This window comes from Diabrotica undecimpunctata, chromosome 1 (genome assembly GCF_040954645.1).
Source record: "Diabrotica undecimpunctata isolate CICGRU chromosome 1, icDiaUnde3, whole genome shotgun sequence".
Classification (NCBI taxonomy): Eukaryota; Metazoa; Arthropoda; class Insecta; order Coleoptera; family Chrysomelidae; genus Diabrotica; species Diabrotica undecimpunctata.
This window is the reverse complement of record NC_092803.1, coordinates 198,399,554-198,414,318: the sequence shown is the minus strand read 5'-3', so window position 1 is coordinate 198,414,318 and position 14,765 is coordinate 198,399,554. Positions and strand designations below refer to the sequence as shown.

The window sequence follows — 14,765 nt, the reverse complement described above, 5'->3', positions numbered from 1 at the left end:
GCCTTATGCTTGTTGTTTCCAATACTGTGAACGCTTTGATTAGCTCCGCCTTTTTGCTTGTTGTGATGTCGATGTCAGCGGAGTACGATAATACTTGTATGCTTCTATTAATTATGGTTCCCCTTATTACTCTTTCACGTTCTCTGATAACCCTTTCTACTTATCTTCTCATCGTAATCAATTCTGCGTCTACACTGATTACCATCCCAGATTCTCTTATAGCTTTTTACAGAATAGTGTTTAAGGCCATCTCCTTGTACTTTTGTCTATGACCAAAAACATCGACCATGACCAATTTTGATAGACGTTTTTAACTCTTTTTATAATAACCAGCGAGATCTCTTTATTATACAAAATATTTTATACATCTTTAAGTCTTACTCTGTTAAATGCCTTCTTTAAGTCCATCAAACATAGTAAAGAAGGTCTAATGCTTTCTCTGTAATCTGTTTTATGACGATTTTGTGTTTTCCTGACTAAGTGTACTAAACATAGTACTACTTAGTGGTATATCAGGATCTTCCAGCGATACTTTCTGATTTTTATAATCTGATTCATATTATTCGGTACTAAAAACGGATACACTTACCTATAAGCTAGCTATTTAGGCCGTGAATTATGATAGGTACATAAAAAAAATCAATTGGACTATTACAAAAAAGTGAAAAGTATGAAATGACAGTAACGAAAAGAAGCAGAATCAGGAAAATAGGAATAGATGTGAAAGGTGAGTTTTAAGATTTTTGAAGCATCATTTCAATAATCATCTGCTTCTTCTTCCTCCTCTGCTTTCCTTTTTGTATGGGTCGCTGTTACCTACTCTTCGTCGCGACGCATTTTTCACTATCAGATCTTCTTGACCTAAAGCTTTCTCACTTCAATTCTCTGCCACACAGTCTCTCCATCTCCTTTATTATATTCTCATTTGGGATCTCCCATTATCTCTCTCTCCTCTGATGTTCTTCGTTTAGCAACTTTCTAAAGTACTCATACCATCTTCGCTTTATTTCAACATTGAGATCCTAACACTCTTCCATTCGCACTATTAATCTGTCGCACGTGGGTCAAGTCCTTTGTTGACTTGTCCCTTGCTTTAGCAATGCTGTATATCCTTTTCATCCCTTGGGGTATTTTCAACTATTCATACAGATGTGCAGAGTGCAGACGATTTTTCCTTAGCAGTAGCTACAGCGTGCTTTGCTTTCCTTTTTAACACCTTGTATATATTATTAGGAACTATTATAAACGAACAGTGGAGCAATGTACAGGAAATAAAGTGCCGCATAGGAAAGGCAAGAACGGTCTTTAACAAAATGAGCGCCATCTTCAAAAGTCACAACATATCCCTGGATACAAAAATGAGACATTTGAGATGCTATGTTTTCTCTGTGTTGTTGTACGGGGCGGAGGCATGGACGCTTACAGACACCACTATTAAAAAACTTGAAGCATTTGAGATGTGGCTTTATAGAAGAATGCTGAGAATATCATGGACAGCAAGGATCACGAACAAGGAAGTTCTAGAAAAAATGAAGAAGGAACCAGAGATTGTGTTTACGATCAAACGCATAAAATTGCAATATCTGGGACACGTTATGAGAAATCAGCACCGTTACTCCCTGCTGCAGTCTATATTGCAAGGTAAAGTCAAAGGTAAGCGAGGACCCGGTAGAAGGAGAATATCATGGCTGCGGAATTTAAGAACATGGTTTAAGAAAACCTCAACGGAGCTGTTTCGAGCCGCAGCGAGCAAGGTCATGATTGCCAATATGATTTCCAACATCCGAAACGGATAGGAACCAGAAGAAGAAGATATATTATCTTCCTCTCTTTCAGACCTTTCATTCGTCTTTATAGCCTCTTTTTTCTTGCACTTTTTAGTTTATTAGTATTCATGACATCCTACTTGGTATCGCAAAAAGTCCAAAAGAGATGAAAAAAGTAAGTTAAAATTAATTAAATATTAAATAAATACCATTATAGTTACAGATATTAAATTTTTTTTAAAGTATATTAATTTTATATATCGGAAATTGTTTCGGCTACAATATAAACAAATTCAATCAAATGTATTTACTTGGAGCGATTTAATTCACACTAATCATGTTTAAGCTTTAAGTCTTTTCTAATTTTTCAGCAAAACCCCTGCCTGTAAAAGTTCTGTTGATGGAAATCATTATGGTTATTAGAAACAGACACTACTCCGTCCTTTTTGTTAAAAAGTAATTTTTTGCTCTTGAGTTGTTCTGTTGTGTGATTGAGTTTACAATTATACATATTTATTTTGTTCGCTATTTCGTTAATGAGTGTATTCTGTTTATGTTTTTGTCCTTTGTACCTGACCTGACCATGGGGTTTAGGGAAACAACATCGAACCACACAAATCTAACCATAATTGTTTGATAATATTTGTTTAAATTTTTTACACCTGTGAGAAAAACATCGGTAACTACATCGGAAAGTTAAGAACAAATTTGTTTTTTATTTCGAAATAATGCCTAAGAATTCGAGACCGAATCGATTCAGTTATTGTTTGTTATGAAATTAGAGTTAATAAATTGTATGGAACCTCAACGTATCTTTGTGACATGGTCACATTAATATATTGCGTGCTGTTTTTTAATGGAAATAAACCGCAATTTTACTTAAAAACCATTTCCATTTTAACTTTGGAAATCGTTTTCAAAATATAAGTTAAATAATATATTTAGTCTCTGCTTTGACAACGATTTCAAGTTAAAAACCGAAACAGCAGGTTTAGTATTTTTAAATAGAGATTTTAGTATTTCTGTATAAGAATTTATAAATGAAAAATACCATTTTCACTATTAATTCCTAAATAAATAAACAAATAAATCAATAAATAAATATCTAGGTAATCCATCTTCTACATTAACATCATAATTGATGCTGCAGCCCTAAAGTATAGGTTTATTCCGTTCTTCTTCATTCAATCCTATATCGACAACTATTGCTAGTTCATCATCATCATTTTGGCTTTACAACCCTGTGTGGGTCCTAGCCTCCCCAAGAATTTTTCTCCAGTCGTCCCTATCCATCGCCTTCCTCCGCCAAGCACGTATTTCCATATTTCTCATGTCTTCATCGATGTTATCTAGGAATCTTGTTCTGGGTCTTCCTCTTATTCTTTGACCAATAGGTCTATCAAGGAGCGTTTTTCTAGCTGGGTCGGTTTGCTCCATCCGCATTACATGGCCTACCCACCTCAGACGTCCTATCTTTATGTGTTTTACGATATCTGGTTCCTGGTATATCCTATAGAGTTCGAAGTTGTATCGTCTTCTCCAGACACCATTTTCATTTACCGCTCCATAGATGCGCCTTAGTATTTTTCTTTCGAAACATCCTAACATGCTTTCATTGCTTTTTGTTAAAGTCCAGGTTTCTGAACCATATGTTAGGACTGGGCGTATTATTGTTTTGTAGAGTTTTACTTTTGTATTTCTTGATATATTGCTAGTTTGTGTAACCAATTTTCTCAGCATCTTCTTCATCATTCCCTTATCTCTTCACCTACTGGCTGTGTCACAAGGATTTGTCTATGAGGGGTATGTTCTGATTATGTTAGATAACTCATGTTTTTTATTTTTATGAATAATATTAGATATAGATACCGTTTGATAAATGCTACTAAATATTATTCGTTGGATTCTTCTTTCAAAGACGAGTAAAACGCTTTGCTTTGAAGATGATCTGTGTTTTAAAAGATTTATTCACTCAAAGAAGCTGCCCTTTTTTATTCTGAACTTACTGTAGCCCTATGTTCTATATTTATATTTACGAAACACAATTCAACACAAATCTGAATTGTGTTTCGAAACTATTTTACGGATTTATTATCAGATGTCGCTATTGCGTCCGTTTCGAAGCCATTTTAGTGTTGCTTCTTAAAGACAGGAAAGATTTATTTTTCACGTTGAGAACGCCTATGAATAGCTGTTATGATGAGCCTTATTAAGGCGAAATACGCATAAACAGATACATAGACGCTTTGTACGTGAAATCAAATCTTGACTGTCTTTTTCATTTTATATTTAATAATTTTTGCAATTTAAATGACCAGTTTTCTTGCCATCTTGTTAGTAGCCCATTCTTGTTACATGTTAGTTCTCGTATCTTCTTCGTTATCCACCCAATTGTACTAGGTCCTGAATATCGCATAGTTGTTCTATATCCTTGTTTCGTATTGGTATCACCTCCTTATCTCTAGAATGCAATTTACTATTGGAGTTCTTAGGGTCTGTTCTTTTTTCTTCGTTTCAGCTAACCTTGCAATAGGGTATGTAAGTATTGGTTGAGTGCAGATTCACATTCTTGTTTTTGTTTTTAATCCTAGATGTTTCTTTCATTACTTGTTTTGTACTTGAAACACGCGAATTGATATAATACCTCAAAGTTAAAATTTTCAGTTACATTTACTGCTTTATCAATAAATAATTCGGCAATTTGTTCTTATATTTTATATGCTATGCAGTCGATGCTATAACTTATTTAACGTAGGTTTATCATTAATTTCCTTGTTGGAGTTTGTCTTCAACCAAGATCAACAGTAGACTTCCTTTCTAAATCGTCAACTTATCCATTATTCAGTAATAAAACAATAAAAGCTTTTGTTTTCAACACTTTTTCTGTTAATGTTAATTTCCATAGGTTCTAATAATGATAGGATTAAGGCGTTTATTTTGAATGTGAAGAATTTGAAATTCCTTATTGAGATTATGATTATGATCTGGAAGGTGAAGTGTGTACGAAAAATCTGTTTTTCTATCATTGAAAGCCCTTTTGTGTTCTTGTATCCGTTTGTTAAAGGTTATATCCGTTTGACCGATGTAAGTTTGTATACACCACTGTGTGTGTGATTTTATTTTGGATCTTATTGTTCTTCTAGCTATTAGTTCACTTTATCAAATGCTGCTTTTAAGGTAACTTATTGATACATTTTCTTAGATGCCACAACATTCTAATCCACGATTTAGACAGATTTTGGCAAAAACTTATTAGGTTAGGTTAGGTTTAATCAAAGAAATGCGCGATACAATCTATAATAGTTCCCTAGTACGACAGAGAAATCAGATACGAGCAGTCCTTGCATCTCTCTCTTATGGCTTGGATCTATAGACCACGTGACCGTCCCACTGAAGATCGTTTGGTAATGGTAAGGTCAAGTGTTTGATAAACCCCGGCCATTAGAAAAATATGCAAGGAAAGCCCGTATCTTTTTACTCTGTCGCTGTAGGGAAACGGGTTTAGATTGCAGCGTAATGTCAAGATATCATATGTCTATGGATTGAGAAAAAAATAATAGATTAAAAATTTGTTTCATCTGTTGTATATAAAATAACATATTTTACAAATGAAGAGATTTTCATTTAAATGTTACATACAATTTGAAATTTGACTAAAATATACAATTTTGGAACCTTTGTACCATATATAAGTTTGGCTAGATTTTATATATACCATAAGGTAGTTCCATACTTTTTACCAACTTTTTTCATTACAAAAACTCATTATAAAGGTAAAAGATTATTATAGTACATACTATAATATAAATATGTTTATTATAGTTTTGCAGAACAATCTGTGGTTCGATATTGTATGTTTCTTTTTAATTCCCATACCTCTCACCAGACCCGTGTTTTACATGTAGCGAGACAGGTACCGGCTGCGCGTGCGCGCTTCCGATAGAGGCATCCCTCCATCCTACGCGGACGTGGATATCGAACTTGATGTCGTTGATAGAAACAATAAGCCACCACTATGGGATCAGCCCACGTACGGCCCCATTCACATCCGAGAAAATGTCACAGTGGGTACAGTAGTGACTTCTATCAAGGCAAGGTTGGTATTGAGGAGAAGCTGACAACTACTTCGGAACAGAACGCAGTCCCGTGGCTCGGGGGAGGGGGGTGTAAAGCAGGATGTGCTATTTTTTGGTCTTGGACGATAGCTTTATTATTGACCGTTCCTATATACAAAATAGTAGTATGTTACTTAGGTAGAAGCCTTAAATCTTATATGTGGAGGCTCCTAAATATCATTATATATTTTTTGTATATAAGTGGTCAAAAATTTAAACATTTGTCAAAACATTCTTTTAAATTGACATTATTTTCAATAAAATTATTAAAAAAAAAGTGGCAGCCGGAGCAGTTGCGTAAAAACAACACTTTTTGTTAATTATTGTCGTTTTTTCTTAACGGCTCAGTTGACACAGGAGAAAACTTCATAATATTGCAAATTATCCAAGGCAAGAAATTTAGTATAACCTGTACGAGATGGGTAAAAGCCCGGGATGGTGGTCTGACATTAGGAAGTCCATGCTACCAGACCATAATCCATTTTCCATACTTTTTTTCTTGAGTAAACACACCTAAAAATATTAAATTAACAATGGTTTAATATTATTTATATGCGTTTTACTTCTTGATTTTACTTGCTTTTACTGAATACTCACATAAACTGGTGTACTCAGAAAATATCAAGCCAGTGCAGATGCAATATTTATCTGAATAGTTTTTTGTATACATAGTTTTTATAAATAATGTGTTTGCTATTTTCGCGGATCCATTTATTTGAGTGCTTGGATGCTTGCAAGTAAAATCTCTTTTTTTATTTTTCAACCCTTCTTCGAAATCATAATGTTGCTGTTACTGTTTTTTCTTCGCGCCTAAATCTAGCGCGAGACCTACAAACTAGAGGCGACTGCCCAAGACAAAGGCTACCCTCCCTTGTCCCGTTCCGTGGAAGTCCAGATAGATGTCGTGGATCGCGCAAACAACCCTCCCATATGGGACCACACTGTATACGGCCCCATCTACATAAGGGAAAACTTCCCTGTCGGGGCCAAAGTGGTGTCAGTGAAGGCCAGGTCTGTGCCTCAATAAGTACAATTTTTGTACTTATGAAATTATATATATAGGCCGATTAAGATAGCTCTTATTAAAATATTTTTCACTTTTTTATGTTGTCAATAAAAATTACCAAAAGTGTAAGATTCTTGACTAGATTAGCAGCTTCTGTTGATATTATATCACACGATAATTCTAAGTACATGCAGTGCATGGGTAGCTTTTTTAGTTAAATTGAAATTTCCTGAAATAAAATAAGAAATAATATAAATTTTAGTGATCCAAGTTTATTTTTATTAATATAATATATACTAAATTTTTTTATTCTGCTATACTGTACAAATTACAGAAATATTTGTTTAACATAAAAATGATGTAAATAATAAACAAGAGTGTTTAAATTGTTTAAATAATTTTTCCTGATCACCAAAAATAAATTTGGATAACAGAAGTTGTGAAAAATATTTAAAGCTGTAAAAATTAAGTTTTTTAAAAATCATTCTTTATTGGTTGATACGTAAAAGAATTCTTCCATCGCCAGACTACATCCCTATCTGATATTTTACAATCTTAAGAGTTCTTTTATGGCCTATCCATCTTTCTCCGTAACTATTAGGCCGAAGTATTCTCTTTTCTTGGTCTCTATGGTATTTATTAGCAGGATAGTAGGATAGACCACGCATAGCATCTCAGGACTCACTCACGAATATGCGTTAAATGGAAAACCTTCCTATTTCAACCAGCTACCAAGATATTTAAAATAGTTTACATGATCTATATTCTCTCAATCTAATCAAAGCTGACACAAATCTATATTCACTTGCCCAACTGTAATCCACTTTCTCTTTGGCTTGCTGTATTATCAGAAAGATCACTGATTTATTTCTTGGATCGTGACGAGTTGTTTGTGATCACAGATATTTCCGACGGCATCTTTAAGTAAGTTGCTTCTTTGGTTATCTGGTTCTAGAAGTATATTGACGCTTTTTTTGGAGATTGAAACTAAGTTTTTTTATAGGTTTTCTCTTTCCCTACAGGAATTATCAAGCCAAAAGTTCTTTGACTTGCTTAATTTGTCTTCACGGTATTTGTTAGTGTCTCTTTTTAATAGAATATAATGAATAACTATGTTATCTGAATTGGCCATTTTCTGTCACTCACCCAAAAATAGTAATTTCTACTTGTTCATTTCAAGGAGCAGATTTCTCAGCTTGCTAGTCTCATAAAGTTGTTCTGAAGCTATTTTCTTGTAACGTCACATAAAATTGCCAGATTCCATGAAGGTATCCTATACGGGTTCCCCATTTACATCTTCTGCCAATACTCATTTTATCAATATCATGATGATTATAGTAGGGAATATAATTGAGTGATTTCTTGTTGCCCGGATATGCTTCTTTATATTTGTATTTGCTCGTTTTGGTACGCCTTGACTATTTTATTTCCTCTGTATCACTTATATCTGACAGACATTCCCTTATCTACCACCTGAGGAGACGCTTACTGTAGGATTTAGAACTCTTGGATAGTTTTTTTTGGAAGCTATCTATTATAAATCAGTAGTACTGCAGTCAAATGGTTTATTGTTCAACTTTCATTTATTCATGATACCAACTCCATGGTAGTCTCCAAAAAGTTTTGCCGCCTGCGGTCCAATATCTTGTCTAGTACGCAGTTATGCAAAATATGGTGCACCGTTTCATGTTCTCTACTACAGAGTCTGTATATTATGTCTCCATGTAAATGACTATGAGCTGAATTCTGCTTGTTTTTCAAGAGGGGGAGGTCTCCTCTTTCTAGTTGGTAACGTGTTTTGAAGCATTATGATTTTGTGAGTTCTCTTGTACTGGCAGTTTCCACTTATGTCGACTGGTAGACTTGCCTGTGAGTTTCTTAATAAGATCTGGATATCTGGTTGGCGTCCTCGACTTCTTTTACCATGGACTATGTCCCCCACTGTAAGTCTTTTTAAACCATTACCTCTAATACTGTGGCGGAAGAACTTTTTTAGCTACTATGGTACGTAGTCTCGTCTTTACTTTGATCTGTTGGAGGAGTGATAAACTAGTTTATTTCTCAGACTAAGACACTCTTACCATTCGACGCCAACACTACATCTTAAGGGGATCTATTGTTTTATCTCTTTTACTTAAATGCATCTAGAAATATAGAGAATACCACACTTTTAACTATTCGCAGATTGGTGTTAAGCATTATATGATGAGCTTTCCAAATCTTTGTAAGTTTTGTCATGGCTTACTTGGTATATATTTTAACATGTGGGTGTTCAGATTCAGGCTTTTTTTAGTAACGAAAAATGCTTTTTGAAATTGATATGGATATAGACAGTGATACCGATACCAGTGTAATACTCGTTATGCTTCGCCAGTCTATTCAGTTCTTCTAAGTATTCCAAAATTGCTCCTTTTGGCTTTACAACCGTGTGTGGGTCCTAGCCTCTTCAAGAATTGCTCTTCAGTGGTCCCTATCCATCGCCTTCCTCCGCCAAGCACGTATTTCCATATTTTTCATGTCTTCACGGATATTATCAAGGAACCTTGTTCTGAGTTTTCCTCTTCTTTTACTACCAATGGGTCCCTTAATGAGCGTTTTTCTAGCTGGGTTATTTTGTTTCATCCGCATTCTAACATTAGCCTAGAGATCACCTTAGGACTCATAAGAGCCTGCATAACTGCTTGACTAATTGTACTTATATTGATCAGCTTAAGTTTAAAGCCCTCCTTTTAATTGCTCCTGCCCAAAACAAGATTGCACAAGTCTGTCTACAATACAAATGTTTATTCTCCTGGTGGAATAAAAATATTTACCTTGTCGTCATCATTGTAAAATACTTGTGCAATAGATTCATCTGTTTACGACATATAATACCGCACCCCAGATTGTGTGTTATCTCTACTTTATCCCTGCAAACAGGCACATATCTATCAGGAAAGTTACTTTACGCCTAGGTTTCCTGAGACTGTTAGTTTTGAAAATACTAAATCACACGACATGTTTAAATCTGGGACCACATTAAAGAGGGACATCATCTGCACAATCTACATGCTATAATCTCTATGTTCTTTTAGATTTACATCAACTGTTTGTATTATTCAAATTTTAAACTAAACATAACTTATTTCTAGTTTAGTGTTAGTATCATCATTATATTTGGTTCGATAATCCTTTGTTGTTTTGACATGTAGCAGAGAAGTCGACACTGCCGTCGATTTCTAGCAACTTTCCTCCTGTTCTGACACTCATAATCCAAAATTCTTCTTTCACATTATCAATTCATTTTTTACGCGGTTGTCCTCTACTTCTTCTGCTATCTGAGTTTAAGAGTGCTAATCTTAAAGTCTTTTAGTATACGAGTGTGGAATATAATAAGATAATTATGTAAAATTACTAGGATCCTTGCTATTTTACACTTTTGGCAATAAAAAAAAAAACAATTACCATTCTAAACTATATATTAAAAACATTATTAAAGTCTTAGTACTCTAAATTTAGGTTTTTTTCAAAGAAATATCGCAAACTTTGCTTTCATTTCTATTTTCAACCTCAAACTAATTTTACAGTTAAGGCAGTCAGGCAATAATAAGAAAAACGATTTTTGAGTATAAGACTATGTTAGTCGGCCTATTCGTTCAATTATCAGTATTAATATTGAAGTCAGTGTTATGGTGACCGTGTAGTAGCACGAATGCTACACGGCACACGTCCCGTCTGTTTGTGCACGCTTTATCCAACAAGTTGGGGCCAGCACGTGTCCTGTATCATTTATTTAAAAATACAAATTCCTCCAACAAAATAGACAGTTTAGAGCAGAGTTTGTTATATTAAATATATCCAGAAAATATCGCATATATCAATTTATGCTACTATGATGTATATTAGATTGTTAACTACTATTTTTAAATAGTTAAAATTATTTTACAGTCACAAGATTTGAAACTTAACAATATCAGCGTAACTCTTTTGTGAGAACCATAATTTTTTGAGTAATATTTTTACTTATTTGACTGCCATTGACATTAATCCATATTAGCATTAGAAACTTGATTTTATTTAATCCATTATAAAAGTATTCTTGCAAAAAGAAGTAGTGATAGGAGCTGACATAACTATAAACGAAATTAGACGAGAAATACGATTAGCAAAGATCAGAAAAGCGACGGGGCCGGATGAAATACCGAGCGAAAGAATAAAGCTCATCGAAAGTTCAGAGATCTCTTCTTCATCTTTTTAATAAAATTTATGAAACTAGGTATATACCAGCGGATTGGCTATTGTCGGTTTTTGTGGCGATGCCTGAAAAAGCAAATGCGAGGAGATGTAGTGACTACCAAACCATCAGCTTTGCAGATCCATGTTTTAAAAATATTTCTTTAAATTTTGCACTCCAGGATGTATCAGAAAATAGAAAAACAACTTATTAACACACAGTTTGATTTTCGCAATAGCCTTGGAACCAGAGAAGTTTTATTTATGGTACAAAGTTACAAATATTTCGAACATCCAGTTTTTATATGTTTTATTGACTTTGAGAAGGCCTTTGATTGATTAAAACTTACTGAAATGATAAACATACTTCAGCAGATAGGTATTGATGAAAAAGACATACGTATAATAAAAAATCTTTACCGACATCAACGTGCAAATATCAGGATTGGAAGGATAATTCTAAAAAGCTGCAAGTACGAAGAGGAATAAGACAGGGCTGAATTTTGTCCCCACTAATATAAAACATCTATTCCGAGTTCGTTTTAAGTAAAGTGTATAAAAGTGTGTTCAATGTGGTATTAAAATAATGGCATTAACATTGATAATTTGAGGCACCCAAATGACACAGTTTGAGTGGCAAATATTTACGAAAAATTTCAACATCTGATTAACAAAATCATGTGTGATGAGTATGAACTGAAGCTAAAAACCATAAAGACTAGGGTGATTGTTGTCAGTAAAACGCCAATACAACCAGTAATGGTTACAGGTTATGGAGAACAACTGGAAAACACCAACAGTATCACTTATCTTGGTTGTAATTTAAATGGGAACTGGGACATAAGCAAAGAATGGTTAAACAGATCATCTGCCATCCATTTTCCGAGCTGCCGTGAACAAACTTAGCCTAACCAATTTGATAGTAAACGCAAATTTCTTTAAATATTCTTCGTAAGTATATTTGTCTGGGTGAAGGACACTTACCTGCTCTCATTTAGAAAATGGACCGATTTGGTAGTGGATCAATGATATTTTAAGCTAAAATTAGTTTATAACAAACTTTGTTTAAGTCTCAAACAAAAGAAGTATTAAGACTAATTGGACATAGCAGAAAGCTTGTGCACACAATTAAAATAAGAAAAACATCGTATCTAGGCCACATATTTTCAAATGATATACTTTCTTCTATACGTCATCATGCAAGGAAGAGTAGAGGGAACAAAAGGCTTGGGAAGAAAAAAAATATTGGCTGAGCAATATCAGAGATATTACTAACGTCAGTGTTGAAGAGATATTTCACGTTGCAAAAGATAAGGAAGCACAATCAGAAGAAGTCATACAAAGTAACTTGGACACAAGTTAAGTTGACGTTGTGGTGCCTTCCAAATACCACTGATTTTTATAAGAAATGCTTGATCTACGCATTGTGATTATCCAGCTACATCACAGCTCTTGGGCAATTCGAATATGATTTTTTGTAACAATGGAAAAATCTTATATAAAAACTATATAGCACCAATTACTAGGAAAAACGTTAAATCATTACAAATAATCTATGGCTTACCTGGTTCCTTTGGATAGAAAATTTTCATAGTGGATAGTCTTTGTGAGAGATTTTTTGACTTTCATCATTATTAACAATAATTTAAGATGTTTTAAGACATTATAAACAGGTCTCAGGGGACTTGCTTGACTAATATGTATGTCTAATAAAGTTTTATTTCTTTGTGTAATATCTTTCTTAAAAAACGTTATAGATTAGTAGATTACTAAAAAAGAAGTTTGGCATATTTCGTGGAGTAGCTATATTTGTTGCATAGTATCTTTCTCAACAAAGTTATAGATTACTAAAAAAGGAGTTTCGCTAATTTTGTGAAGTGCTATAAACACTATAAGTAAGACGTATAAAATTTCAGATATATAGTAGAAAATCAATTTCTTCATTCATATTTTGAAGATTATAATAAACTGTGAAGCGGCAAATATATATATAGTTTGTGTAAATTAACTATCTACAGAAAACTACTTTAAATATAACTTCCATACACAAATAAACAGATTCTGATGTATACTAAGTAACATAAAAATCCTAATACCCATTATAAATTATTATTTTTAAAAAATATTTTGTACAATTCTACAGGCTATTAAAATTTTAAAACGATTGAAATAACTTATTATAATAAATACAATTCGGGCCCCACGTTGGGCGCCAAATTATGTATATCACATCAAACGATGGGCAGTATTTAAGGCAAAAAAAAACGAGTCCGCATTGTACAGAATAGGAAGAGTTGTGGGCACTAGTACACAAACTAAAATACAATTGGACAGAAAGAAAAGAAAAAAATACATGATAATAGCTACTAGAGCTAAACTAGAAAAATTGAATGAATAGAACAAAGAAAGAAATGATAAATAAATCACCAATGGGCGCCTGCGTATTCTTTCTTTATATCACGAACTACACTAGCAAACATTTATTTCAGAAATTTATCCAGCTAGCAAATTAAAAAGGAAACGAAATCCTAAACTGATATGGCTGAAAATCATTTATTGTTTTCATCAAGATAAACCTGCATACCAACTTTTATTAAAATAAAATAATTCATAATGGGTGTTTGAATTACTATGTCTTGTGTACTATTTGGTCTATTTCACTAGTACTTTATATGTTGTTATGAAATTATTCGATGTATATTACCGAAAATTGACTTTTTTAAGCATTATTGAACATATTATAATCCTTATATTAACACCTGTTTTATTTAAAACTCAAAAAGTTCGTCTGCCGTATCAGCGCTATTAGCAGCCGTATCAGATTCTTACTATGTCGATAAACTGTAGTAAAAAATGCAATCGATAAATAAAATTTAAGATTTTACAAATCACGAAATGAGGAATGGGTTTGGTCTTGTAAACGTCGCTGGTTCTCCTATTAACGTTTAACGATCACTTGTTTCAACTTAAGAATTTGAATTTGAATTGTAACTTTATGATTACTTTATCCGATAACTATGAGCATTTTAAATAATAATATGCGAAATATAAGTCGAGTATTGAATGAAAGATTCCTAAAACAGTTTGTGTCATCTATCTAAAAAAAAAATACAAAATGATCCTTCTTTCAAGTTATTATATTAGAAATGATATTTAAAACATTTTTTGTAAAAGGTATAATAATATAAAATTACCCTCTTGGGCTACATTATATCACAAAACGTTTTTGGAATGACTATTCCATCATCAGTGTTTATCCTAAAATAAGTATTTTTACTTTAATTAAAGTAAACGTGAAAGTTAAATTTTGACTAGGATTATAAAAAAAAATGCGGTTTATTACTTACTATCGGGGAAAAACCTTTTAAATACAGTTCAATTAATTTTAAGATACATGGTTGCTGATAATATTCTAGGATGATTAAGTTATAGACGAAATTTACTTCATGGAGTAACGAAATTAGACGGAATTTACTTCATTTACACCTTGAAGTAAATTTCGTCTATAACTTAAACATCCTAGAATATTATCAGCAATAACAGTTAAATAAAAGAGTTTAACGTTTGCTTTAATTAACGTGGTAATACTTATTTTGGAAAAAAACATTGAAGGTAGAATAGTCACTAAGCAAACGTTCTGTGATGTGATGTAGCCCGAAACGGTTC

General features: G+C 33.2%; 1 protein-coding gene across 1 annotated transcript in view; it reads left to right on the top strand.

Moving 5' to 3' along the window:
* LOC140436978 (neural-cadherin-like) overlaps nt 1-14,765 on the top strand; it is an 89,528-nt gene that overhangs the window by 44,223 nt on the left and 30,540 nt on the right. The window contains exon 6 of the mRNA XM_072526174.1: nt 5,672-5,862. Coding sequence (XP_072382275.1) covers nt 5,672-5,862 — 191 coding nt within the window. The remainder of the gene's footprint in view (nt 1-5,671; nt 5,863-14,765) is intronic.